Source organism: Numida meleagris, chromosome 2, assembly GCF_002078875.1.
Source record: "Numida meleagris isolate 19003 breed g44 Domestic line chromosome 2, NumMel1.0, whole genome shotgun sequence".
Classification (NCBI taxonomy): Eukaryota; Metazoa; Chordata; class Aves; order Galliformes; family Numididae; genus Numida; species Numida meleagris.
Genome location: NC_034410.1, coordinates 65,884,957 through 65,910,924, shown reverse-complemented (window position 1 = coordinate 65,910,924; position 25,968 = coordinate 65,884,957). Strand labels below are relative to the sequence as shown.

At 39.8% G+C, this 25,968-nt stretch overlaps 1 protein-coding gene across 1 annotated transcript in view; it reads left to right on the top strand.

The window, feature by feature from the left end:
* PHLPP1 (PH domain and leucine rich repeat protein phosphatase 1) overlaps window positions 1–25,968 on the top strand; it is a 133,713-nt gene that overhangs the window by 94,499 nt on the left and 13,246 nt on the right. The window contains exons 5-12 of the mRNA XM_021388919.1: window positions 4,628–4,774; window positions 5,287–5,517; window positions 7,434–7,636; window positions 9,221–9,281; window positions 10,627–10,722; window positions 14,518–14,673; window positions 23,027–23,227; window positions 24,197–24,359. Of these exons, the coding sequence (XP_021244594.1) occupies window positions 4,628–4,774; window positions 5,287–5,517; window positions 7,434–7,636; window positions 9,221–9,281; window positions 10,627–10,722; window positions 14,518–14,673; window positions 23,027–23,227; window positions 24,197–24,359 (1,258 nt within the window). The remainder of the gene's footprint in view (window positions 1–4,627; window positions 4,775–5,286; window positions 5,518–7,433; window positions 7,637–9,220; window positions 9,282–10,626; window positions 10,723–14,517; window positions 14,674–23,026; window positions 23,228–24,196; window positions 24,360–25,968) is intronic.

Genomic DNA, 25,968 nt, shown 5'->3' with positions numbered 1-25,968 from the left:
ACTGTCTGGCACGTTGGCATAAAGAGTAATGAAAATACCAAAACTGCGGCTGTGTCTGTTTTTTTTCTTTCTCCCCTTCCCTATGGGGTTTAAGAAAAAAAAAGGCCATAAAAATTCAGGCACAGCTATGTTTCCTTTATTCATTTGACTAACAGGGAATTTGATAAGTAATGGTGAATTTGTTCAAGTTTCTTCTGACTTGACCAAAATCGATCTTTTCTCTCAAACTGTGTAACTGATCTCCTTTCCTGGGATGACTTTATTCCGGCTGGTTTTATGTGGTGTGACATCAGTCCAGCAAAACAGAGTTCCTCCTTCCTGCTCTCTGCTGTCATCTATGGAAAACTCTTCTGTACTCAAGCTTGGAGTGCTGCCATTGACCTCAGTTAGGCAAAGCTTTCACCTGTAGCATCCAAGTGAATTTTCCTAGCTGTTGCAGAACCGGTCTGCCCTTATTCAGCTTTTTTGACAAATTTAGCAGAGCAAGAGGGCTGGAATACTTTATTTTAGTTGTCTGACTTATTTCAGGCTCTTGTAGCTACGCACCTCCCTGTAAATGGAGATGCTCTGAAAGTAGTTCTGGCACTATGCCGGCTGCTCCCTTAAGTAATACACCATGGATGGAGGAATCAGATGCAACTGAAAAAAGATAGTAAGTTAGACCATTTATTATGCTAAGTTCGTGGCTAAAGTAGCAGGCATTTATGAAGGTGGAAACTCAGGTGCCATAGTCCTGCTAGCAAATGATGCTGGAGCTGAGGGACAGCAGTGTCACTGCTTGAAGTGATGGTCAACTGCAACCACAGAGCATAGTCATCACATAAACCAAATACTGGAGACGGTGTTAGGAAAGTAATTGATTAATTTAGTCTGAGTGTCGTTGTAAGCCATATATTCTGTTGGGTGTGTAGTAAAACATCAGTGTTGAAGTTCTTTTGGTAAGAGTAAGCTGAGACTGGTTTTGTTAGGCTAGGCTTTTTGGCTGTGTCCCAGTGATGGTGTAGGGCCATTCTGAATATACTTACCCCTTCTCCAAGCATACTGAAAGACCAGTATTATACTGTTTAATGGAAATTCCTTTGTGCACATCAAGTAGATGTGAAATTGAAGTTAGTGTGTCAGCTCATTGCTTTGCCACGGTATGAACTGCTCTTGTTAGCCCCTCTCCTCATTTTGCATATGTCAAATTAATACCACTCCTGAAGTGGCAGCTTCAGGATTAAGTACGCATTTTTTGCTCAATTATGGCAATTAGTGTTCAGTCATGTTGTGTGTTTAAGCAAGGGTTGACACTTGAACACTTTGCTCTAGCTTAAAATAGGACTATTTTTGGCCAAATGAGTATTTCTCTGCTGGTCATTACAATAGAATGCCTAGTAAGCTAACTGAACACAGTATGTTGAGCAGTGCTGTTCTTTGGTTTGACTTTTTTTTTTGAAGGATTATGTATCCTAGAACCAGGGAGGGTAGAAGAAGAGGAAGAAGGGCATTTACACTGACTTACTTGAGCAATGTTATCTTCTTTCCTGTGACACTGGGGGGCAACATCAATGTGTTCCCCAGTTTCTGTTAGGAATAAAGATTTGGGGGTGAAAAAACAGCGTGGATGTTACATAAATGTAAAATGTTTGAAGCCCAACGCTGCAAACTCAGCAGCAACAGAAAACTGGAGTCTGTAAAGTATTTTTTTCATTTGTGATTTATAGCCATGCTACAGGTGCTGCTGATGCTACTGACTGAAAATCTATCTAGATATGAGAAGCAATGTAAACAATTGGGCATTTCAAATGTATTGCATGGCAGTGCTGCATTGTGGAGCTCTAGCCCATTTGTGGCATGGATAGCGTGACACATGAGTGACCAGAGGTGAGAGGCGGACTTAAGACTTAACTTTGGGCACATGCCTACCTCTTGCTGCTTTTTATAATTGACACTGCTCCATAAGAAGAAATGTGACTTTAGCATCTTGCAAATGAACATATTTAAAGTATTTGTCTTCCAACTTTAAGTACAATTTAACGGTAAGCTTTCTTTTGAGGATTATTTGACTAAGCTTATTTGTGCATTTTTGGTTTGTATGTATCCAGTACTGGAGGTGCTGCTCATCTTCCCTTACATGTTATATAGACCAGCTGACCAGTACAGTTCACATCCTTAGTAATCAGATTAACTGGAAGTTCAGTATACAAATTAAGTCACAGAAGACCCTTAATATTAAAACATACATTAGAATAGTAAAGATACAACACACATGCAAAATCTTTTTTCCCATGGGTCTAGGATGATTTTCCACAAGAATGCATGCAGAAAAACTTTTAAGTTGAACCCTGCCTTGAAGTTAGTTAATGTAAGCATGTTTTTTTAGCTTCTTTGTTTTCCACCTCCCCACCTCAAATCCTCTTTTCTCTATGTAACAGCTTGATCTTCTGTAATTTTGTCTTAAGATTGTATTTGGAGTCTTCTAGTAGATTGCAGTTTTCGCTTGGCTGATGGGCAAAAGCCCTGAAACTTTTCCTGAGACTCCAGAGTGGCACAGGCAAAGGCTGTAGCCTGCGTGCTGATTATTAAGTGAGTTAATTCTTTTTCATGGCTGACTTAAAAGTTGGAATGTTTGCATTTTGAAGCTTCTCTGTCAGCTTTTAGTTACTGACTTCCTGTCTTCACCACTGTTTTTACACACTTAAATACTGAAAAACTCTTCTGAAATGCTTTTTCCATAGGCACTAACACTTGTATTCGTAGCTGACTTTGAGGAAGCTGGGGGACAGCTGTCCTACCACAGAATTGCCTTAGAATTGAGGGTGGCATTCTATCTTTGGTCTAAGTCTGCAGTAATCTTCAAGATAAATGCAGGATAGTGGATGTTTGTTTTTAGGTTCAAGATTTTTAAGCTCTTTCTCTTAAAATAGGAGAATAGGAGGGTATTTTATTTAAAATGTGTATTTTTTTTTTCTGGCTAACAGCCCTTATTAGCATCAGCGAGCTTACCATAGCATTCTTTTTTATTTTTACTGTTCTCCCTCTAGAGATGCATTAGTCATTGTTTCTGCACGGTAGCATTTCTTTTCCCTGCAGCAGTAATTTGATTGCAAGATTTCATTTATTCTCCATCTAACTCTGTTCCAAACTTCTTCTGCCTCCAGCATAGCATGGGGTGTTCAAAATCTGTGCTAGTTCTGTCCATAAGTTTTCCTCCATTTTGTCTCCATCTTTGTACCAAAATACCAATAGACGGTGCAGCGTTCCCATGTCTGTTGGAAACAATTGTAAATATTAAGTGTATTTACAGTTTGTCTCTTGGGGGTAAAATCCACATCCCCATTGACATGTGATACGAAGGCACTATTTATGTTTTCATGTTGAGGTTTTTTTCAGTGGCTTGGGTTTGATTTTTGGGTAATACTGAAGATGTGTGCCAGTTAATTCTGATAGCTGGCAAGGATTTTTAAGAGTCTTCTTGTGTTAAGCTTTGTAAGTGGTTTAATGCTCTATGCCTTTTCTGTCCTTGTTTTCTAACTGGGGAAGAATTGCTTTGAGATGAGTGTATTGGGCCGATGCAGAGGCTATGGATGCATTGGCACATACTATCAGAGATTACTCTTATGTGAAAGAGGAGGATTTTAGATGCAGTTTTGCTTCCGTTATCATAGCCCGCTCACAAAATAAAGGGCTTGACAGTTAATAAGGGGAAAATTAAGTTTAAATAAAATATCCTGGAATAAAGCATGCCAGAAAAGAAACTTCTTCCCGTGTATCAGATTCTGAGACAGATCTTTTCATTCATCCATTTACTTGCCCTTCAACATACCTCCTAGTGGTTGTTCAGCAACCGTAATAACATTGCTGAACATGCGTGCTGGCTAATTGAATTGTCCTTTTCTTGTTTGTTTTTTTGTTCATTCTTGATCATTTTTAATAGGGCAAGCACATGCAAGTTGCTTCTTTGGCTGACTAGATAAACCAAGGGGATTGTGTGAGTTTTGTGAAATGTCAAGGACAACATCTTGAAATCAAGTTTTAACATCCTGATGGATAGCACCTAATCAAAATCCTGAGAATTTGTCTGTCACTACAGTGATCTTACTTAAGTTTTGCTTTATTTCCCATTTTTATTCAAACCAACCCATTATAATGAGATTCTTTGTTTGAAAGGCAGTAGTATTTATTTGCATGAATGGATCTGAGCTGAACCAAACCACAAAATTTTGCTGAAATAAGTGAGGTTCCTGCACCTTGTAACCAGCATCACTAAGGCGGTCTTGTTGCTAAAAAATGTGTTGAGAAACACAGCAGTGCTTTAGTGCAGGATCAGATGCCACAGAAGACCTTTTTAGAAATGACGTATGTTTTATGGATTACAAGGGTCTGATTTGTGTTATACACATGTAGTGTGTTGTTCAAGAGGATCTAGTTTCCCATACCAACTTAACATGATTGTGCTCTTGCAAGTGGTGCTGAACTTGAGTGCCTAGAAGCTTCCGTGTTTGTTCAGATTACATAAACTAAAAATGCATGTAATTTTTATTTAAATAACCAGACTTACTTTGTATTAATTTTTGCAAAACAACTTGGTGTGTATTCTGCTCCACTACTTTTTCTCTATTTTTTTTTTCTCATCTCTTTGTAGATTCACCAAGTTGAAGAGCCTTAACCTCTCCAATAATAATTTAGGAGACTTCCCACTGGCAGTTTGCAGTATCCCAACCCTGACAGAGCTCAACGTGTCCTGCAATGCCCTCAGAAACGTTCCAGCAGTTGTAGGCGAGATGCACAAGCAAGTACTTTCTTAAAACTTACTGTACACAGCCTTATAATAAGGGCAACACTCTTGACTCTGCACATAATCTTGCTATGAAAAGCAATATAAATTTAACTGGGTTGTGTCAGAGCAAACTGTCTTGAAGATCTGTATTGAAGCAGTTCTAAACTACAAGTAGAGGAAGCTGCCTTTGTATCTGAAGCTCTTCCAGTCCCCAGTATTTGACACAAGGGTTGCCTTAATGGTGAAGAGAATCTTTAAGCCTTGCTTACATGCTTCAGTGGAGATGTTTGAAGATGTGACATGTCTACTAGCATGGCCTAAATTTCATAGTTACCAAGGCTTTTAGTTGTTCAGTATCTTCTGTAGCAGATGTCAAACCATTGTTCCTTTGTTCTTCTTCTGCCCTTTGTATGTTTTATTTCACTGTAACCACAGCAGATATGTGTCTTTATAGGAAGGATATGTGGTTATAACAGGTCACTCACTTTCTTCACTCTCCATTCCCCTCTCCCCACCTGTAATAGCTTGCAGACATTTTTGCTGGATGGTAACTTTCTCCAGTCCCTTCCTGATGAATTGGAGCATATGCATCAGCTCAGCTATTTGAGTCTGTCCTTCAATGAATTCAGTGACATTCCAGGAGTATTAGAGAAGCTGACTGCTACGGACAAGCTCTGTATGTCAGGAAACTGTGTGGATACACTCAACTTGCAAGTGTTAAAAAGGATGCCTCATATTAAACATGTGGACCTAAGGTAGGTATTTGAAAAATGAGGAAAAATAAATCTAGATTGAACCTAAATTATTGGTACTGAAACAACTTATTTGGTTGTCATACTAACCTCTGGACATGAATCTGTTGTATTAGTTCATGTTTCTGACTGTGTTGCATAACTCACAGCATTTGCAGAGACTCGGTACTTTTTCTTTGAGGAATAGGTAGCACATAGGATCAATAGTTAGGATTGTGAATTTTGAAGGACATGAATATTTACACCAAAAGACCAAATGAAATGGAGCCTGGGATGCTGGTTACTTATGCAGTTCTAGTTGGTGTACAGCATTAGTGTAATATAAATTACAGTCCCTGACTCAAAAAAAATCTTCTATCTGAAATATTACAGATACATAAGATGATGAAAAGAGAAGTCAAAGTGAGTGGACAAAAACAGATATTTTCATGTTTTTTGATCTGTTACAAAGCCTAGTCCACAAGAAGTAATGGTATTTTATTGATAACTTCAGCAGATTTTGAAGGGAGAACCCAGATCCTGCAAGCAGCTGAGCAACGCTCAATTCATAATTTGTATTATGATATCCAAATAGTGATGGATTTTGGAACTGCTTAGTTAAATTTAACTGTTCAAGCTAAAACTTAGTGTACTGTTCTGTAGTTGTCAGCTTCTGGAATCAAGGAAAGGCCTGCATAAGTATGTCAAGAAAGTAGCTAAAATAGATAAAAAGTCACCTCTCCATCACACACAGTTTTAACTTTTTGTTAACTCACTTTCTCATGTCCTTTGTTGAGGTCCAATATTTAATCAATGCAGTTCACTTTAGTATAGTCAAAGGCTGTATCTTTTGAAAGTATAATAGTGATAAAAGTAGGTGATATGACTTCTCAAAGGTCTTTGTAAAGCTGTCCTGTCTATTTAATGTCTGTGACATTTGTAAACTGTACTTGCTGTGCTGCGAAGTGCTTCGCTTCAGTGAAATCAGCAGTAAGCACTGCCTTGTAAATTGGAAGCAGAAAAGGTAGCCTGTGGTGGTGGAGGGGGCATATTCCCCAGTTTCATTTAGTGGAAAAATGTAGTTACTTTGAAAACATACGGCTGTTGTACAGAGGGCAACTTCTGAAACAAAGAGCAACAGGAAAGCCATAGGTAGGTGCCTTCATGCTCATTAGGGAGGCATAATGAGCCAACACAAGTTGAGAGACTGATTTTAGTGTTCTGTTCAGATCTGAGAATTTGTACTCTTTGAAGTGCTCTGCCATCTCAAAGATAGCTGTCACAGATAATACTATTTCAATTGTAACTTCTCCAGAAGTTGCTGAATGTTGGCAGCAACTGCACTGCAGTGAAGGTGTGATAAACAGCTGTTTTCTTTGTCTGACAAACCCACTTGTCTTGGGTTTTTGCTTGGTTTTCTTTCAACACCCTTTTCACGCCTCTGAATTTGCTCACTATGGAACATGGTGAAGTGATAGGCAAGTCTGAGAATTCATAAATCTCACTTAGCCCTTTCAATAAAGTAGGAGACGTGAATATTTACAGATTTCTTGTGTCTGGTAGGATCTCACCTTTCCAGGAGATGCTTGTGATACACCTCCAGTTTTTTCCTGACTATCAGGCACAGATGATCTTATATTTTTACAGACACGGTAACAACAGCACTTAGATTTTTGTGGAGCTTTTTATCAGTGGTTTTCAAAGTAACTCAGAAAGGAGCTTGATGTCATCGTTCCTTTGTAATGATGGATAAAACAACAGAACTGATCCATCCTATTTTTAATATCCCACAAGGTAGGGAAAAATACTTAAAAATCAAACTTCATCAGAACCTTGAGGTATGATAAACTTAATCTGGTGCAACTGATGGTAGAGTGAGCATTAGTTTGTCAGCAGGACCCTCTCATGTAACTATGTTTAATCTCCCTTTTGTCTGCAAGATTGAATTCAATTAGGAGATTGGAGGCTGATGAAGTAGATTTTCTCCACCACGTGACCCAGTTGGACCTCAGAGACAACAAACTTGGGGAGCTGGATGCAACAATATTTAACAATGTTGAAGTGTTACACTGTGAAAGAAATCAACTGGTAACTCTCAAAATCAGTGGATATTTTCTCAAAGCCCTGTATGCTTCCTCAAATGGTAAGTGTGTTTCCAGGCCAGCTGTGTTGTCATCTCCTTTCTGGCTTTTGTGCCTGGTTCTCTGTGGGATGCTTATGGAGTACAATACACGTAATTGAGAGGAGTCAGGAGTCTCTTGAAATGACTCTGGGATAAAAGGTTTTCACGTATGCATGTCATGCTGTAGACAACTATGAGCTTCAGAAATGACTTCCACATTCCATTCCAAACACTATAATACTGATTTGGAGCTGTCAAAACCATGAAAATCTTAGAAATGGGGCCAAAATTCTCTGTGTCAGCAGGGAGGGGTCTTGAAGCTGTTATTTATATATAGTGATACTATACTGAAGTAAATAAGGAACTTATTGCTTCTCCCCGGACTTTGAGTTTGGACATGTGTCTGTGAGACCAACTGAACGTATTTTTGCTACTACTTCTAGTTACTTACTCTTGCCAGAAAGCTACAAAACCTATCATGAGTAACTTCGTTTGCATTCTGTAATAAAAATGACATAGCCCTTTTCCAGTGGAATATTTCCTGTGTTCCATTAATAAGATTTGTTTAATCTCTCTGTAGAAGCTGCTGTTACTTAAAAACACTCAGTTTTCACTACCATTGTTATTGTTTGGAGTGGTTTGATGTGGAATAAACAAAACACCAGCTCAGACAACTGAATTTTCTGAACAGTCTGCAATGCTAGGTTGTCATCTTAATGATATCCAGGCCTGCGCTATCATTAAATATTCATACCAGGATCTTTGTAGCTAAGGAAAGTTAATATAATCTGAACATGTGCTGTGCAATGTGAGCTGAGAACCCAGGTTAGCCTCTATCTTGCTATCAGCTGCTTATTTGGTCACGTTGCCAGGAGGAAGAGCGTGATGCTGTCCTCTCTTTGCACCCACAGCCACCTTGTTTGAAGTCTGTCTCCAAAGGAACAGTGATGTTTGTTATATCCACTTTAGTGGTTTTTCTGTAGGTTTAAATGTCTCCTGGTTTTGTTTAAACCTCAATGTTAAGCATCAGCTACCTAAAAGTTTAGGATATGAAACATGGAGGCAATCAAAATATGCTGCTGGCTGTAGTTGAGGAGGTATGAAAGGTTTATATGGCTGCTTGGAACCAGAAACTCCACAGCAATGCAGAGGTTTGGGTAATGGATTGAAAAATGCTGTGTCTTGCCATAACCTAGAGGACTCTGGAGGTATTCCCTAGCTTACTGTTTCAGAGCAGAGAATCCATGGCTGTACTGTTAGCGGGGGAAATAAAACGTAGAATACTGACTGTTTTGGCTGGAGTGACAAACTAGGATGGCAGAAGTGAAGCTACAGATCTGGGGCAAAAATTGAGTTTGTTGTGAATTTTTTTAATTCTCTATTTTCTCCTCTCTGATCAATTATATAGTGTCTGCCATATCAAATACAACCTGAAATAGCAAGCATACTCAGACGTAATAGAGGAGGGAAAAAAAAAGTCTAGATCCTTAGCAGCTTTTTTAGTTTATTGAATTATTCTGAAATCTACGAGTGTTAGCTGCTTAAAGTACCTTTTACAGAATAGCAGAGGTACAAAGCTTTATTGTGTTTATTTTCCCCTCCTAGAACTTGTTCATCTGGACGTGTATCCAGTTCCTAATTACCTGACTTATATGGATATTTCTAGGTAAGAGTATTTTTTTTTTCCTCTGGGTTTGTGAAATACGTATCAATGGAGTTTATGGAGAAGGAACATTGAGTCTTTTACTGAGTTAAGTGGAGGTAGGAATTGGACCTTGAGATATAACAATGCTGATTCTCAAAGTCAGTTGTTGGGCTTTTTTCTGCTGGGCTGCTCTTCCCTGCTTCCTCTTTGCTTTCTTATTTTTAATTTTAGCCTGCTTAAAGCTCTCTTAAACTGTTGAGGGTGATGTAACAATTACTGAGTTGCCCTGGGCTGGTGGCCATCAGCTTCAAAGTTTCATAAACCATGAGTGACTCTTACTGTGCACCTAAATGTAATATACAGGTGTGACCCAGGTGTGATTTATTGAAAAGCATTTTTTTAAAGCTGTGCTCTCCATTCAGCTATACATGAAATTGGAGCAGAATGTGCAATTTTGATCACAAGTTTCTGTGCTGCAGTTCTGTGATGCCGTTGTGACTAAATCGGTTGAGTTGCTTGTTGTCTCCCTTGGAATTTAGGAAAATGTTTTCGAGATGGAAAACTGGTTGTTTGAAGGGGAGGAGTTGATTGCTGTTGCATATTTTGTTTAAAGGCTATTTATTGTTTTAATAAACTAGAGGGTACAAATATATGAAGGAGAAAGAATGTTGAGGGTCCTGTTTGTAAACTTCAAATCTGCAAGAGGTCGAATATGGTTTGATGCCCTGTTTTACACCTGTGTATGCTAACTGAGGTAGTGGATATGTGAATGCATATGCAGTCGATCTTGTACATGTATTTTACACTGCTGGCTTTTGTCTTTAAGGCAGGATAAGTGAGTGCCCCGCTGTGCTTAGCTGCATGTTTGCAGTGCAGCTATTTGGAAAAACTGAAACAACTTAACTTTTAGAAGGGCTTGCTTAAGTGAAGAAAAATGCAACAAAAGCAAACCCTTGACTTTAAAGATGCACAAAATGTTTTGCTCTTGTTGGTGAAGTGTAGCAGAGTGAGTTTCACAATTGAATTTTTGGGGCATCAGAGAGGTGTTTCTACTGGAGAGCATGAATATTTTTTGAAGCATGTCTCACAAATGTACACTGAAACAATTTTCTTTCCTCTGGAAAGACTTCTTCATTCTCAGTGCTCTGATACTCTTAATACTTCTTCCCTAACACTCTGAAAGCAGCTTTTTCTCCTTTCTTGGTTAGAGGCTGCATATCTTGGGAAGTAATAATGCTGTTAGCTTTAAGCTGTTGCTGTTAGTCTTACTGCAGCGTCCTCAGAGGATATGATCTCAGGAAGTGTACATGTAGGAGAATCATTTGGATAATGGTCTGATGTACCTCATTGTGCTATTTATTCACAGAAATCATCTGGAAAACCTGCCTGAGTGGGTATGTGACAGCAAAAAACTGGAAGTGTTGGATGTTGGCCACAATCGGATAAGTGAGCTGCCTGCCCGGTGAGTCTTGCAGACCAGCTGCAGAATGTGGTACAAGATGAGCAATTCAGAAATAATTGCTGATTCAGTGTTTAGTCTGTTCCAGTGATTGTCAGGCAAATTTTATCTTCTGTTTGATTTTATTTTTACCTTGTGGGGTGTCGTCATGCCACAAGCTTCCACTGAGCCTTTCTTCTTTTACTTTCATGCAGAGAAAGCAGTGCCTTTGAACTCCAGATGGAAGTTTTGAAGCTGTTCAGGGAGGAAAGCCCTTCATTTTTAATACTGAATATTAAATATTTACAGCCATAACTTTACATGACAATTTAGACATTCAGGAGTTGTAACTTATTTCTGTTTTAGTGGTGTCTAGAGACTCTGTTTTACAGCCCCATTTGAGTTTCAGATAAGAAAAAGGGTTGAGGGAGTAAAGCTGCATAAAGCAGTAAGCTTTTGCAAGCGTAGCAATTGCATTCAATGTAAGGATGATCTCCCTTCCAAGACTCTAAACTTTGTTGATAAAGTGGTAGGAAAGCAAGTGAACAAGAAGGAAAATCAGTTCCATAATGAGTGGCTGTTAGTAACTTTTTTCTAGATAGACCCAGTCCAAATACCAGTCAGGTTCTGGTATTGAGCATTTTTAAGTGCCTGACTTCACTGGGAAAGAATTGTCCTTTCTGGCTGCTCTGCACACTTTGAAAGAGATGTTGTGGAAGAGGGAGAGCATGCTGGGCACAAATGATGAAGATGTGTGGGGATGTACAGAGCCGCTGAACATTGTGGCAGCTATTGTATGGTGAGCTGTTTTCCTTATGAAGCTGTGCAGCACTAAAGAGCGTCAGAAACAAAAAAGTTGTTTGTTGCCTGGGTCTGGGGATTTAGTGTTGGAGATGGGAAGAGAATAGATTTCAGGAATCTGGACAGGAAAGGATGTGAGGAGATTTACTGAGCAAGCTAATGGTGTAACATACAGTCTGTTAATCCTTCTGTTTTTTCCACACAAAGTGAAACTTGCAACTACTCAGAAGGTGGGGGGAGCCAAAGTTCATTTGCCTTTCACTTGCACTTCATAACAGCAAGGAATATCAAGGCATACCGGATATCTTTGGGAGATTAATGATTAGCTGAAAACTAGGTACAGTCAACGTCCCACTTGTCTCTCCTGCCATCTTATCATTAACCCCAGGAAACAGCTTATCTCTTGAAAGCTCCTCTTTGTAGTATGTGTCTAGATAGCTTAGTTCCTAATAAGTCAGCTCATTTTTAAGGGCTCAGTTCAAAACATAGCCTTAAACATCAATTACTGTCTAGGGAAACTTGGGTCTGAATTCAAATGCAAACAGCTGAGGCAAATAGGTGTTGTGTAAGTACCAAGAAAAATACTAGTGCTCAGCAAGAATTCATTTCAATTCAAGCACTATTGCTTGCTTTTTTCCTTCTGTATAGAATAGCACTCCGAAAACACGACAAGTGAACAAACAGCACTCTTCTTGGAGGATGCTTGCAACCCTAGCCACAAATGTTCGAGCCTTGGCTGACCAGTGATTTCCTGGAAGGCTGAAGGTTGCACCTAATCTAAACAAACTGTGGTTGGGGCTGTTTCTGTTTGCCCCTTGAAACAGAAAAGCAGCCTTGAAGCTAAAACGTTGAAGAGAAGACTATGTACTGATGTTTTTCTCAAGGGAAACGGGAACAATGCACACTGCTGGGCTGTAATGGAGCCCACTTCTGCTTTAAAAGTACTGAAAAATAACTAAAAGGATACTTAAGAAACCAGGACAAATTCATAATAAAACTGATGTCAGAGAATTCTCCAATGAAAATGGAAATGCTTCAATTAAGGGTTGCCAAAATGACCTTACTGCCACCAGTGAACAGATGTCTGTATATATTTTCGGTTTGTTTCTTTTTGTCCATTTTTTGAAAAGAGCTATTTGTATTCAAAACTGTGTTCTCTTGAATGCTGGCTTACTAAATGTTTAGTGAAAACATTCGGCCAATTCCATGTTTTGTACAAAGACGCTTGATGCTGAGCAGCATGCTTACACTTAAACTGTTAGCTCCCATTGAAGTTTCAGTGGGAATCAGGCAAGTGGGAAGGCTGCTTATAGGGAGAACAACTCCTGGTTCCTCACCCGGCCTGAGAACTAGTTGTCCCAGGTTTATCAGGAACTTGTTAGCTGAATGTTGGTACTTCAAGTTTTCTTCAGGGAGCCCGGTTTCTTTGGTAGTTGTGTAACTTCAAAAGCAAGAAAAAAATCTCCCAAAGGCCCACTTAGATCTTTTGCATTATTTATAAAATGCATTTCCATACAGGAGTGGATTGTTAAGGTTTTCACTGTGTTTTGTACTTCTCTAATTTAAAAATGGCACTGCCTCCACCTATCCAAAAAAACCCTAAGTGTCATTTTTTTTTTCTGGAGGTGTTCTCCTGCAACTGTTTTTTTTTTTTTTTCCTGTAATGTTTGGTGTTGATGATACCGGCCAGTGTTGATTAGGAAAGAAAGTAGACTAGAAAGGCAAATCCTTTAACATCTCTCTCATTTATCTGTATTCGGAATTAAACAAAAAATATAAAATACAAAAAACATAATAAATACGCATACCACTGCACGATAAATCTTTTTACCTTGTATTGAGCCTTCTGGAATGATGTGTCTGGCAGTTGACCTGTATCCGTGGTCATAACTCACACGATCCAGCCAACTGAGATAACTGTTAACGCTGGCACGCAGATATGGAGTATGACCGTATCTGTCAAGGGGAAAATACTCAGCATACTTCATTGATTATTTTGGCACAATAATCCAGTGACCTGATGTATTGTAGGAAGGAGGGGGGAGGAAGGCCCTTAATGTGTCTATGGATCATTGAAACAGAGAGAAGATGATTTTTTGCTTTAATGCTGAGTAATTTGAGAATCTTTGAAACAGGTCAGCACGGCCCTCAGGCTCGCCAGATTAAATGGTACAGTAGCAGGAAATTAAGATAGGTGGCAGACAAAGAATAATCTTTTTTTCTTAATTTGTTGGAAGTGATTTCTGTTCATAATCAAGACTTGTGCCTTTTCTGAGGTTCTTTGGTGCAGATTTTAAACTCCTAAGTTTTTTTTATATCGTAGATTTTAGCTTTACTGTTTGATGAAAATAACCAGTTTTTCCCCTCGTATTGCTCTTTTCTTCCCTATCCTAGTATACACTAACATCCCACAAAAGCAGAATGGGGGATGGGACTTGGGGTCATCTATCGGTTGTAAAAGCTCAAGAAAGTAAAGCCGATTAGATAAATTTCATTTGCTGTAGAACTGGAAAGGAGGCTTTATGTTTGTCTGGTATTAAGGGAAAAGGAAAATGCGGGGTGGGGAACTGTACTGGATTGAATCAGCACATGATGAATCAACTACTATGAAGTTTGTGGGGTGACTGATTTCACCCACGCTTCTGAAGTTCTTTCACTAACCAGAGGGATCAATCCCACAGGTGAAGTTTTCTGCAGCTCTTGTTAGCAATTACCTAGTTCACCATCATGTTAAATATTCATGTATTATACACTGAAATAAGGTAACCCTTTCTTGCTACTTTCACTCCTTAATCATGCTTAAATCTTCTTCCCTGACTCTGAACAACCTTTTTACCTTTTTAGGAAGTTGGTGGAGAGTGGGAAGATATTCTCGGATCTTTGCGTAACTAATACAGTGTCTACTAATCATTTGGCTGAATCACTTTCTTGTAATGAACTGTGATATCAAACTGAAGATCACAAAGCAGATCTTCAGCTGAGATTTTTCTTATTTTGGGTGTTTTTTCTTTCTCGCAGGTTGTTTTACAACAGCAGCTTGCGTAAACTGCTGGCAGGACATAACTTGTTAGGAAGGCTACCAGATCGGCTTGAGCGAACGCAGGTGGAGGTCCTGGATGTGCAACACAACCAGCTCCTTGAACTGCCATCTAACCTACTTTTGAAAGCAGACAGGTAAATGTAAAGGAATTCCAACTTGTGCGTGAGAAACCTTGCTTTGTTTCATTTCCTTGCTGAAAGGGTAATCTGAGGGTTCCTCTAATGTGAAAGTTGCCAAACCTTATGTGATGAGAACAGATGTCTGCCCAGCTCACCAAAACACAAATTCTTTTTATTCTAGTTCTGTTGCCTTATATGGTTGCTTTTTTTCCTCTACTGAGCTCCTGCTGGAACACCTACTTCTTGAAATCTAACTGTAAAGTGAAGTGTGTGCTATTTTCTACTACATACACTGAGATGAGTTAGTGGCAGGTTCTTTAAATATATATTTTTTCGTCTTGCTTGATGGAGTGTGAAATCTTTACCCCCACTCCATCCCTTCAGTCACGGGCTAGAACTTATTTATACCCATCAAACAAAACAAGATCTGTGCATAAGGCTGTCAGAGTAACTCGGTTATTCCTGTGTCCTTGCTTTGTGAATTTTTTATGCCTTTCAAATGTTTGTCGCTAATTTAGCTGGTGTCACCACTTCATCTGATTTTTTTTTTGGCTTCTTTTTTTTTTGTACTGCTGTTCCTGTAGTCTCAAAGTCTTCATAATCTTTCTTCCTTGATCTAAACATATCCTTTAAAGTGACTGTGATTAAAATGCCAGGGATTCGTAGCATAATTGGGTGGTGGATGGTATTGCCCTGCTTGGTGTCAGTGTTCCTTGCACCTCTGCACTTTAACAAACAGTCTTGGTATTTCTGAATATTTTAACCTATACATAATTTAGCAGTCAGAGTTTGTGCTGCAGGGTTTTATTTCTGGTCTTAGCTGCGACAGAAGAAACACATAGCTCCTGGGTTTTGTGAGAAGCTAAGAAGCAAGAGGAACAGTGATCTCTCTCTATCACAAATCCTCACCTAGTTAAGAATATTGCAACCCCCCATTTTTATACTGTTCATTCTGATGGCAACCTCTGTTTAAACTTTCTGGGATTCACAATATCAGGGTTGCAGAATTGTGTCCAAGGAGATTATGTCCCAAAGGAGGGATTTCTTTAGGACAGGGTTTTGTTTCTGAGAACCAGTGTGGCATTTCAGTCTTGATTGTTGTACTTTATTTTTTAAACTATTGCATACCTGTCCGCATTAAGCCCTAGGTAGGAGTACCACCTTAGGAACAAACTAATTATCAGCAATTTTTTTCTGATGTTAATTTACTGTTGTAATTGAGACCTTACATAAAAGTGCAGTCAAAACAATGAAACTTAGCAATGCTGCTACTGTAATAATTGCAATTACCTGTTAAGTTTATGTTTAAAAGTGAAGTTCATAGTCTGTTCATGTGGAAGAGATGTTTCACGTCGGTAGTTATAATGGTCTTGTGAATGACTTCTCAAAATCTTGTACAATAGAGGTTGTATGAACTTCAGAAATGGAACCTTGTGCAAGCTTTTTTTGAAGGTTGCAAAGTTAGGTCAATTTAAAATACAGTAACACCATTTTCCTGTCTGTTAACTTGGAAAGAAACTTTGAATCAGATTCAGAAAGCTACTGGCATCTCAGAAAGCAAAGAGAACTACTTTTGTAAATTTCATTTATAGATTGTAGATCTAGAATGTAGATTAGTGCAATTTTGGTAGTGGGAGAGAACCTGGATAATTTTTTTGTCAAAACTCACCATTTTAAACAGCTGCAGTACTGCAGACAGATTGGTCTGAGGTTTTTTTTTTTTTTATGTTAAAAGGAAGAAGCACAGGCTAAAATTAAGACTGGGACTAGACTTGCATAAGTTGGCTAAGTGTGTGCTGAGAAGAAATCTTAAAATTCTTTTGAAAAGCATGTTATTAAATGGCTGATTCGGACCTACGGATTTTTCCCATCTGCAGCCTTGACATTATGCAGCTCTCAGAGCACACGGCATGTTTTTTTTAAGCAGAGGTATCAACAGAGCTTATCCATTGTGGCACTTGCTCACCACTGCAGCCTCCTCGTTAGTGGTACAGAAGCAGTTGGGAGGAGAGTCTCATGTTGTCTACCCCATTGCTGCTTTTGACTGCGTTTAATGTTTTGTCCATGCTGGCACTCCTATTAATGCTGCAGAAGTGATGCACGTGAAGGAAAATACCAGTGCAGATTAGTCCTCAGTGTAAGAGTTCTAGCTTTGGAATTTCCTACAGTACTTACTCTTTGCTTTGCTTTCAAATGTTTGCATCTGTCATTAGACATAAGTCTGGACCAGGGAAAGGTGTTTAGGGGTTTTGTTTGCTTGCTTTTTAAAGAAAATGTTTCTCTTCTCAAAGCATTCCCTGGGAAGCACAATCTGTGCTGCCAGACATGTCAAGAGAATTGGGTTGCCTGAGTGCTCTGCCATGATCTTTTCCCACTGTGTAATGTTGGACAAATCACTTTGCAGAACCCTTATCTCTCCATAAAATGACTTAGCTTTTGCAGCATGAAAAGATTAGTTAGTTTTTTAGAAAGATACTCAAGTCTGTGTGGTTGACAGATAATATCTTGTCTAGAAGTCTCATGCTGTGAATTATAAATGCGTTCTCCTTCTCAGTCCTGACTATTTGACTAAGTGGCTCTGAATTGCCTTGGGCAAGTGTTGGTGGGCTTTGACATCTAGAAGACCTGAGGAAGGCAGGGAAGCCAGAGCACTGGTGCGCGTACATGGAATGTCACTTTCACAAAAATAACATACTGAAAAATGTGTTCTCTTCATAAAATCTGCAGACATCCATCTTCTCCCTTAATCCTTCAAAACCAATTAAAAAGTCTGATTCTCTGATGAAGAGTATAATTTACAGGGATTTTTTTGGTCTGTTTTTTTTTTTTTTTAGATTTTCTTCTATTTTAAACTGTTGTTTGAGGAGAAATCAAGGCATTTTCTATGAAACGTTGCTCTGACCGAGAGTGAGCTTGGTTCTGTTTATTACACTGAAAGTGTGCACATCTTGATCATGTTAGCTCGGATTTCTCTTACTGGGTGGGGATTTTCTTGGCAAGATGAGCACCATGGAGACAGCCAGATAATCTGTTCATTTCTCATTACCAGATGCTGCAGAAGTAGAGAGCTCATGCAAGTGCTGTGGCTGATGGGGGTAAAACTCCCAGGCAGAGTCCTTAACCTTTTGTCTTGCACCTGTAACCCTGCACCTTTTGTTTAAACCCGCTGCTTCATTTGTCGTAATGGCAGGTTGGGTTTAAAAATGGAGAAATAGTGATGTAGGTCAAGGGTTTGCCCACTGCATAAGCTTCCCTTTCCAGTTAGCATGAATGCTGTAGCTATAGTCAGACTCTTCTAAGAGCCACCAGATTGGTAACAGCAGTTGGATAGTGAAGGTGTGTAGCTGTGCTCTGCCCGTCTTAAGCTTTCAGTTGCTTTGTAGTGGCCAGCTGTAGAGCCTATTTGGAGGCTGTCCCCTAGGCTGTTTCATGATTCTTTTCAACTTTGTTCAGCTGTTTTTAACTGTTCCGATTTTTTTTGTTGTTGCTTGAATCTATTTTTTGTTGGGGTTTTCTGTGTTATTTTTTTTTGCTGGAGCTCTCGAAGGTGACCCACTTACACTTAATATTTACCATTTCCACTCACAGTGATTACTGCCTTTTCATATAAGTACTCGTATGTATCACAGATGCAACAAAAGTGAGGGAGAAAACAAATTCAAATGAATGCAAAGAGCTATTTCAGTGGTTTCTGCACATAATTTTCTTGCAGAAATGCTTAGCTGCATTTGTTTCGTTGCTGGTAGGGCAGAGTTTGCAGGCGGATTGGTTAATATCTTCAGTTGTTTCACTAAAAGATAGGTTAGGAAGTAAGAAATGAGGTAACAACAACAGTCAAGTGTTTGGACTTTTTCCCTTTTATTTTTAATTTTTTTTGGCAGTTCAACAGGAAAGAGAATTCACTTGAACATTTCCATCCGTATTTGTTTCTTTTTTTTTTTTTTCAGGAACAGAAATACCCTCCTTGAATAGATTGGTAGAACTGCCTTGATGTTTTCTCCACAGTCACACCAATCTTGAAGATTTCTTTCTCTCACACCTTTGCTACCGCAGTCATAAATTACTTAAGGATTATCCCCTCAGAAATTGAGGGCATGTCTCTGCAGAAGGGACTGAAGAAGAAATTCTGATTTGTTTGCTCTCTGCTAACGGAGGTCTTGGGGCACAGGCCAAACTGGAGATCTTGATTTCTCTGCATTTTGCGTTTTACAGCTGCAGTATTCTTTCCAACATTTATCAATGCTTTTTAAGAGCAGTAGTTTTGTCTTGCTGCTACTTTGCCATAGGATACTGTTGTCGCACTGCTCTCACTAATTTTGAATGTTCCTGAGCATTTTGGAGTACTTAAATTTTTCCAGTGGTGGCTGTGTCTTACCTGCAAGCCAAGTTTGCCAGGCTGCCCCAGAAATTGGTGAGGAACTTGGAGATGCTGTGTGAGTGAAATCTGACAGCAGTCTGTATTTAGCCTCTGTGCATGCTAGAGGGTAGGCATCAATGTTGAAGGAAAAAAGAAATAGAATCTTTTGTAGTTTCCAGTAGGCTTGCTTTCTTTGCTTTCGAAAGTTCAAATTCAGTTCAGAATTCTCAGGATTTAAATGGGAAAGATGTGTGAGTGCTGCATGTGCTCTAGATCTGTTTTGCTGAATTCAATCCGTGTCCTTGATTCTAGTGTATTCTTTGGGACAGTCTTTATTTTCTCTCTTGGAGAAGTTACATCTAGCAAGGGATTGTGCTTTAAAACTGCATAAAACCAAAGGTGACTTTCTCCAGCCAGAGTTCAATGTTTATATTATTACACCAGAGGAGAATTTGCACCTTGTCAAAGCTGAAGAATTCTGGCACCTCTCTGCCTATGCCTTTCTTTCTTAATCCCCAGCACTCTTCTAGTACTTGTTAATTCATGCTCCCCTCACTATATTATAATCTGGTATGCGTGCAAGCTGCTGAATTCAGGTTTTTCTAGTGATGCTGTACTTCTTTTCGTGAGCTTATGGTGTAGTGGTGTGGGTGGAACTGGAAGGGGAAACAATTAGTTTTGGACTGAGTTTAATACTTGACATTCTGCTTCCATCTGATAAGCAGTACGAGTGGGATATCTTCAAGGAACATGAATCAGTTAAAGTCCATGCCCAAGAGAGATGGGAACAATTGTGCCCAAGTAAATTTCCACTCCTCCAGAGGGCATTCATAAGACATGCAGCTGGCACACTGCATGAGGATGGAGAAACAGGGGTGGGGAAATAAGCTGAAGAAGGACTTCTGTTTTAAATCAGTGCAAGGTGAAACTTGATGGGCAAGTATAGATTTTTTTTTGGACATAGTCTAGCACAGAATCAACAAAGCTTTATGCAGCAGCAATCTGCTAGTTCATTCTGTTCCCTGCCCAAAGGATGCTGTCTCTTTTTTTTTTTAATTGAGAGAATATCTTGAAGGAAGGATCTTTGGGGAATGTTTTTACCATTTTAATGTAGCAGCTGGTCAAAAGGAACATGTAAATAAGCAACATGCCCTTCTCTAAAAAGATAGCTCACAGAATTAAACTACAGATGGAGATTACTGTGTGAGTATCCTAATTCTGAGTGCTGCACGGCTGTGAGTGTGCACATGAAGGTGTTTGTTAGGTGTGGGGAAGGTGAGATACTCTACTACCACAGGGTTTCTGTCCTAAGCTGTTCAGGAAATGCTTCTACCCACCTAAGCATTGTTAGAATCAAGGCACTAAGCTTGTGGGTCAGGATGCTGGGGATTTATTTTCAATGTTGGCAAAAGGCTGGGAGGCAGAAGGATGCAGGGCAGCGGCTCTACTCTCTCCTTCTTCCATTGAAAAATGTTTGCATCGAAGCCTATTTTTGGCAGGAGCATGCAGATTTCAACCACTTTAGTGCCAGTGAAGGAACAGCTTGAGATTCCTTGTTTTATTCCACCAACGCTGAAAACTTGATAGAAACAGAAGACTCTTTGATTAATTTTTTTCTTTTGAATTTCCTTTGAACTCCGTATAGTAGATCGTATCAATTTCAGCATGATCAGAACTGTGTACGTATTCTTACTTGAAGCTTTAGCAGCTATGTTCTGATGTAGCTGTATTTGAACAAACTTGCGTCCTGCGCATTTAGAACTTGATAGCTGTAGGATGCTCTCTAGGTTATCTGTGTGGCTCCATTTGGTTATTAAAAGAAGGTACCTGTGGAGCACCACGGGATGTTCTGCTGCAGCCTATGGAACGTACCTAAAATACAGATTCCTCTTAAGGTGCCTGTTCTTGGGAGTTTTTCTGTTGCTACCTTCTCATCTCTGTCGTATTCCTGTCAAAGGTCATTCTTCCCTGCATCCTCAAACCTTTTTATTAATTAAGCCTTTCTAAACTGAGCTGGAGATGGCCATTTTGTACTTTGAGCAGTACAAAAGGTACCGTGGCTTTAATGTTAATCAAAGTGCCTTTTTTGTGGAAAGAGGAAAGAGATTATCATGGATTTTAGAAACAAGTTGTCCAAGCAGTCGTTGTCTGTAGTTTAGTAATAGGTGTGTTTGGTGTTTAATTAAATACAGAGGCCATTGATGTGGTACGCTTCGGTTTAGTAATCCAAGTTTGGATGAGCTTAATGTATTTTTAGTTCATACCTCACGGGCAATGTTGAGCAGCATCTTTTTAGAATAAATAATATTGAAAAACCCTTTCAAATGCTTATTTCCTTCTGTATTAATCCTTCTCCTCTTCCCCTCCTCCTTTGGAGTTTTACCACCCTTGTAAATAATGAATGAGCCTGAGGATTAAGCTGTGTCTCCGTAGTGGACTCCTCCGTCTGTGTAAAACAGCTAACCTACTTTCGGTTCTGTGCAGCGCTGAGAGATTTCTGCTTCTAATGGAAATATATTTTTTAAATCCTTTGACATTCCATGTGACTTCTCTGTAGCGTGTCTGACCCTTATTTGCTGCTGAACAAGTTTCAACTAGCTGCGGCTCATGCAAATCCATTTCATTCATTAATAGACCTAAAGGTCAGTGCCAATTGCTGCCCGCCTAGGTGGAACGGGGGAAGAGCTATCAATATTTTATACCTTTCTCTTAAGATCGATGACAAGAGCACATACACCTTTTGTGTCCCGGTCGCTGCCTCTGTAGGCTTCAGCTAGCTCATTTCCGAGTCCTGTTTCTTGAATGCAACCATGACTGCTGCAACTGCCATTTCCCATTAGGTGCTAGGAGCAGTGCAGCCTGGTTTGAACGTGGTCGCTGCAGCCTGACAGGCACACGCTTCTGTAGCACAAATTCTCTTTGGACGGCCTTTTCTGAAAAGAGGAGGAAGGAAGAGAGCGGTCTTATTTCTCTTGAAAAGGCAAGGTCATGCCAGAGTTAGTTACTAAAGGCTAAATGGCCTTAATTTTCTATTTCTTTGGAATTGCCTGTGTGAATTCTAGGCCTTAAGATTCCAACAGCATTTATCCCTTTGTGCTTCTGCCGTCACCAGACCTCCCCTACAGGAATGTGAATCATCTGTGTGCAGAGCATTGCTGAGAAAAACAGGCAGTGCCTATTCTTCAGCAGGTCTTGCTCCCACCCTGGGAAGGGTCCTCTGAGGGAGAAAGGATAACTTCATTTCTGTGCTTGTTCAGTCCTTGCTGCTTGTCGTGGAATTCAGAAAATATTGACAAGGATTTCTGCTGTATGAAGGACACTCCTGAACTACGTGCAGATCTGGCTTTGCTTGCTGCACAGATCAGCAAGCATCTTACTTGTTAATTTAATTGAATATTGGCTCTCTTTCTCTTCAGAACCTTTAAGATAAATTACTGCTTGAGTTTTTTTTTTGTGGTTGGTGTTGGATCTTAGTTGTCCAAATATTCGAAGACAACTTTTGTCATATTTTATAGTTGCTTCAGGCCTGCAGGTTTTTAAAAAAAAAGCAAAACATAAACCAAAAATCCCTAGCTAGTATTTAAAATTTAAAAGTCAGGTGGCTTCTTCGCCAATGACTTCTTAGCCACTTGAGGGGAAACTGCGCTCTCTTGTTTTGTTGGTGATGAATTCGGAATTCATTTTTGTGTGGAACAAATATGGAAATGATGTGGTTTGTTCTTACCTGAAGGTACATCTCTGGCAATGTTAGCGGTACTGAGGTTTTGATAAAGGGATAGAGGCATTTTGACGCGCTCATTTTGCAGATGTTATGCTCACATAAATGGGCTCCTTTAAAAATGGAATCGGTGTAATACTAGACTTCTCTCTCATCTTTCTATCACTGAGAACTTGTGCTTTTGGCCTTTGTTTTATAACTGTCTTAACTTACAAATAGAATTTTTATTTATACTTTTAGACACAACCTGCAGGATGTTTCACTGAACTCCCTTACACAACTTTTTCTTGCAGCCTGAGATTTCTTAACGCCTCCGCCAACAAACTGGAAACGCTTCCCCCAGCCACTCTTTCTGAGGAGACCCATAGCATCTTACAGGAGTTGTATTTGACCAATAACAACCTCACGGATAAGTGTGTACCCTTGTTAACAGGCCATCCACACCTGAAAATCTTGCACATGGCCTACAATCGCCTACAGAGCTTCCCTGCAAGGTGAGTAACTGGTGTTTTACTGCCCCTGGCCCGCTGGTGGACATCGTGGAACACTTTTGTAGCAAGAAAGAGCTAAGGCACACAGTGATCTAGTGGGACAGGTTGTATTTCAGACGTGGTGACATTTCAGTGGGTGGATTCATCTGCTATGCCCTGTTGCACATTGCTACCCTCTCACATTACACAATGTTAGTGTGTCTTGATTGCACCTGTAGTACTTCTTAGCATGATGGCAGTATGCTTTTGAAGTCAGGCAGGAAGGTCTTTTGTTTTCCCGAGCTTGGTCACTTTGCTTACCACTGCTGGGCTTCTGCTCACAGAGGATTTGTAAGCACCGCCTGGAAATGTCCTTTTGGCACTGGGCTAAACAACACTGGGAACAAATCCTCTCGCTATTGAAGGAGATTCTCCCTTGGCAGCCATTTAGATGAACTACTGTACTCTCAGTTCACTCTGTTTTAATCATAAGTCTTTCAAGTGTAAGATGTGCTGTAAAGCTGATGGGGTACAACCTTGGAAAGGAGATGCCGATAAATAAAGGAAGAGACATCGCTGTCCTTGTGTGGTGTTCTGAGCAACTGGGCTTCAGTGGCAGGAGAGAGATGAATAAGGGGGTGGGGCTGAGCAAGGTGTCAGAAAATGGAGGGGAGAAGGTGGGATGAAGTGAAAAGCTGGAGCTGGAAGAAAGAGGAAGAAGAGTGGAAGTGAGCTGATGAACAGAGGGAATGTAAGCTAAATAAGCTGTTTCAAAAGTAGCGTTGACAGAAATTGATAGAAGTAGTGCAGGTTTAACTCCACGACTGTTAGAATCTGATGGGAGGAGAGGTGACAGGCACTGCTGTGGACAAGGGCTGAAGTCTGCGATTTTTCGCTGTTTCAAGATAATAAAACCACTGCTCTTACCACCACTTCAAAATAAAATATGCATCTGTATTAAAAGAAAAAAATCTCAAACTCTCATTCCCGTAGCAAAATGGCCAAGCTGGAAGAGTTGGAGGAAATTGACATTAGTGGTAACAAGCTGAAAGCCATTCCAACAACCATCATGAACTGTAGACGCATGCATACTGTAATTGCTCACTCCAACTGCATTGAAGTCTTCCCAGAAGTCATGCAGCTTTCTGAAATAAAGGTAAGGCATGAATGTGCTGTGAAGTACACAGCAATAATGCGCACTTGACCAGTTCTGCTCTCCCCTCTGGTCTCTCGCTGCTGCAGGATAGCATATTCTCAGTTGCAGAGATCTGGCATCTGCTTTCTTGACTGAGATACTATGTAAATGATTCACTCCTGTACTGCCTCTGAGAGGAAAGGAAGAAGAGCTTCAAAATCTGGTTTTACACTCACCTTCACCACATCCCATCGTCTTTGCCAAATGAGTATTAGTTGTGTTCCTGTGACAGTCTGTTGTGATATGACCTAAACATGTTGCAAGAGCTATACATAATTAACATACGTAATATACATGTAGTATGTATATAACATACATATATACATACATAACTCTTGCTGCTTTGGCAATTGCTAATTCTGTAGGAATTGACTTTGTTTAGAGTGTGTGTTTAAAAACATGCTGAAGCTGCAAAATAGGATAGGCTTTGGAGACAGAGAGAAATTCCAGGAGCACAAGATTTGGGTAGTTAGGCAAGCTACTTCTGTTTTCATAATTGCAGTCGTATTTTGTACAACTGGAAGAATGCTTAATCCATCTCCTGTGTGTATTACCGGAAATAATTCCAAACTTTCCCTGACGCATTCTTTGCTTGACTGTGCTGAAGAACACGACTGTGTAGCTTTTGTGAATTAAGTTTCTGCTTCTCACCTGGCCACAGTGCAGAATATTTCGGGGTGCATACTACTTCCGTTGCTTGGAGGTAGGAGATTAACTCATAGTGCACAAAGCTTGTGGTACTACTGAAAAAGTTGTTCCGTGGGTTTGAGAACTGGTTACCTATATGTGGGATCAGAACGACTTGTGTGTCCTTCGTACAGTCTGCAGAATGAAAAGGCCGAGTTCCCAGACTCCTGGGTATCCTTCAGTGTCTGGGGTCATGCAGAGGAGCAGGAGAAATAATTTGGTTGGACAGCGAGTACACGGAAAGATGAGCTTTGTGGTTTTAGCCAGGAAATCTCAAACAAATGTGGATTTCTGAATACTCCTCCCTCCTTGGAACAATGGTCAGAGGAAACTGAAGGCCATTTAGAGTCAATTAGAAGTGAAGCTTTTCTTCTCAGAGGAAGAGTTGGGGTGGGGGAGCAAGACTCTGCACAGTAAATACTTCTTTAAAAGTATGAGGGCATTTTTAACCATGGAAAAAAAAGGAGGAAAATGTAAACATGTTGGTCAGGAACAACCAGCTTTTTCCTTTCTGTTCCTGCATTTTGGGGAATAATGAGTATTTTATAAAAGCATTGGTGTTTAAAATTCTACCAGGCTTTGTAGCTGAGTAGCAAAGTGTTCATGGAAGACCTGGTGTTTTTTCTTTCTGATAGTTCCCTACAGTTACTTCAGTGAAAGAAAAAGTGTGTATTTTGTGCCTAAGTCAATACCTAAGTCTAATTTTGACTTAGCTGAAATGAGTTTCTGTAGTTGCCAGATAGCTGTGCTGTAGGCAGAGGGGATCTCGTGGCCTCTTGGTGATTTTTCTGGGTCAGGGCTGGAGCTTGGGCTTTTGATTTCTGGCTGAATATATTAGTTGGCTAAACTGGAGCTCATTCTTTGATGTTGCAAAGCAAGTTAA